Source organism: Primulina eburnea, chromosome 10, assembly GCF_022965805.1.
Source record: "Primulina eburnea isolate SZY01 chromosome 10, ASM2296580v1, whole genome shotgun sequence".
Classification (NCBI taxonomy): domain Eukaryota; kingdom Viridiplantae; phylum Streptophyta; class Magnoliopsida; order Lamiales; family Gesneriaceae; genus Primulina; species Primulina eburnea.
The window spans coordinates 17,446,377-17,448,276 of record NC_133110.1 but is presented as its reverse complement, the minus strand read 5'-3'; the positions used below and the strand labels follow the sequence as shown (position 1 = coordinate 17,448,276).

The 1,900-nt window shown below is 39.6% G+C and overlaps 1 protein-coding gene across 1 annotated transcript; it reads right to left on the bottom strand.

The window, feature by feature from the left end:
• Positions 1-213: 213 nt before the first annotated feature.
• On the bottom strand, positions 214-1,664 carry LOC140842955 (uncharacterized). Its single transcript, XM_073211165.1, has 2 exons — positions 888-1,664; positions 214-789 (listed from the first exon to the last, which is right to left on the bottom strand). Exons 1-2 carry the CDS (start codon positions 1,662-1,664, stop codon positions 214-216), a joined length of 1,353 nt encoding a protein of 450 aa, XP_073067266.1.
• Positions 1,665-1,900: the final 236 nt, after the last annotated feature.

The following is a 1,900-nucleotide window of genomic DNA, read 5'->3' as shown; positions in this document are numbered from 1 at the left end:
GACTTATTCCCTTGATGTCTGCCACCTTCCAGTAAAACACCCTCTTGTGCTCTTTAAGGACCTTCAGCAGTTTGCCCTCCATTGCATCTGTCAAAGCAACATAAATAATGACAGGTAATTTGTTATTCTCACCTAAGTACACGTATTTTAAGTGTGGAGGCAGTGGTTTAAGTTCAAGTATCGATGGTTCCTCAATGCTAGACTTCTGAGGGGTCAATCCTCTCTCTTATCTCCCAAATCCTCCAATCTCATCCTCATTGGCTTCTTCCGTGGATGACTGGCATTAAAATATGCCACTGTTTCATCTTTCTCTTCATCCAATTCATCCTCCTTTACTTCAGTAGTGAGAGTGGATTTTAATGGATCCTTCATAGCATCCATCAAAAAATTACACACAAGTGAATCCAAAGAATCAACTCTAAAACAATCATTAGTGTGCAGTGTGTGCTTAAGAGCGTTAAAGACATCAAAAGTGATTTCTTTCTCTCTCACTCTCAATCTCAACTTCCCTTCTTGCACATCAGTCAGGGCCTTGCTAGTTTCAAGGAACAATCTCCCTAGAATTAAGTGCATCTCCATATCCTCGACCATGTCAAGCACTACAAAATCTACAGAAAATATAAACTTATCGACTTTCACCAATACATCCTCTATGAATCCTTGTGGATACCTGACAGATATGTCTGATAGCTGCAAAGACATCCTTGTTGTCTTAGTCTCTCCCAAATCAAGTTTCTTAAACATAGACAAAGGCATAAGGGTTAATACTTGCACCAAGATCACATAAGGCTTTATGAAATACATCACCACCAATCATACAAAGGATATAATAACTCCTCGGATCCTTGAGTTTTGATGGGATCTTGTTTTGTATGAATTAATTTTACAGTCATGTGATCCTCCAATTTCTTTTTATTCACTGATATATCCTTCAGAAATTTAGCATAAATAGGCATTTGCATCAAAGCATCAACAAAAGGAATATTAATGTTCAATTTTTTAAATACTTCAAGGAACTTACCGAATTGTGCATCCATTTTTGTTTTTTCCAATGCAGTAGGAAACACTGGAGGAATAACAATTCTAGATTGTGTAGTTGATGCCTGCGTAGAGTTAGAAGACTTACTTGTGGACGTGTCAGCTGCTTCCTCTCTTTGCTTTCCTGTTTCCTTCCCCTCTTGTTCAATTACTTTTCCATTCCTCAATGCTATGGCCTTTAATTGCTCTTTCGGATTAGTCTCAGTGTTGCTAGAAAAGGTGTCTGGATCTCTGCTAGCGATCATCTTAGCCAACTGCCATATATGATTTTCTAACCCTTTTATCGATGCTTCCATGTTTTGTAGTCTAGTTTTGGCGGATGAGATAAATTTAGGCATCATCTGCTCCAAACTAGACTTCTCCTCTCTAGGCTCAGGTCTATACATCGGTTGCTGACCACAATTTTTTCCTCGCTGTGGCCGATTCTGACTGTTTTGGCCACCCCATGAGAAGTTGGGATGTTGCCTCCATCCCGGATTGTATGAATTCAAATAAGGATAATTCCTAGGATGGTTTTGAATCCCCACTTGTGCCTCGTATTGCACATAAAAAGGATCACTGTCTTGGAATTCCTTACTAAAATGTTCTCCTCCGCATTTATCACAGAATACTTCTTGAAGGCGCATCGCCGTCCCATTCACATTCAAGCTGTCTATTTTCCTATTGAGTGCTTCTAGTGACAGTATGAAAATCAGTTACCTGGTGAACTCCTGACTATCCCTCTTAGACTGAGGGTGATAACTGCTAGCAACCATCTCCTCCAAAAACTCATATCATTCTTCCGCTGTTTTCCTCAACAGCTTCCCACAGGCCGTAGCATCTATCATGGTACGGTTAGATGATATTAAACCATAGTAAAAAG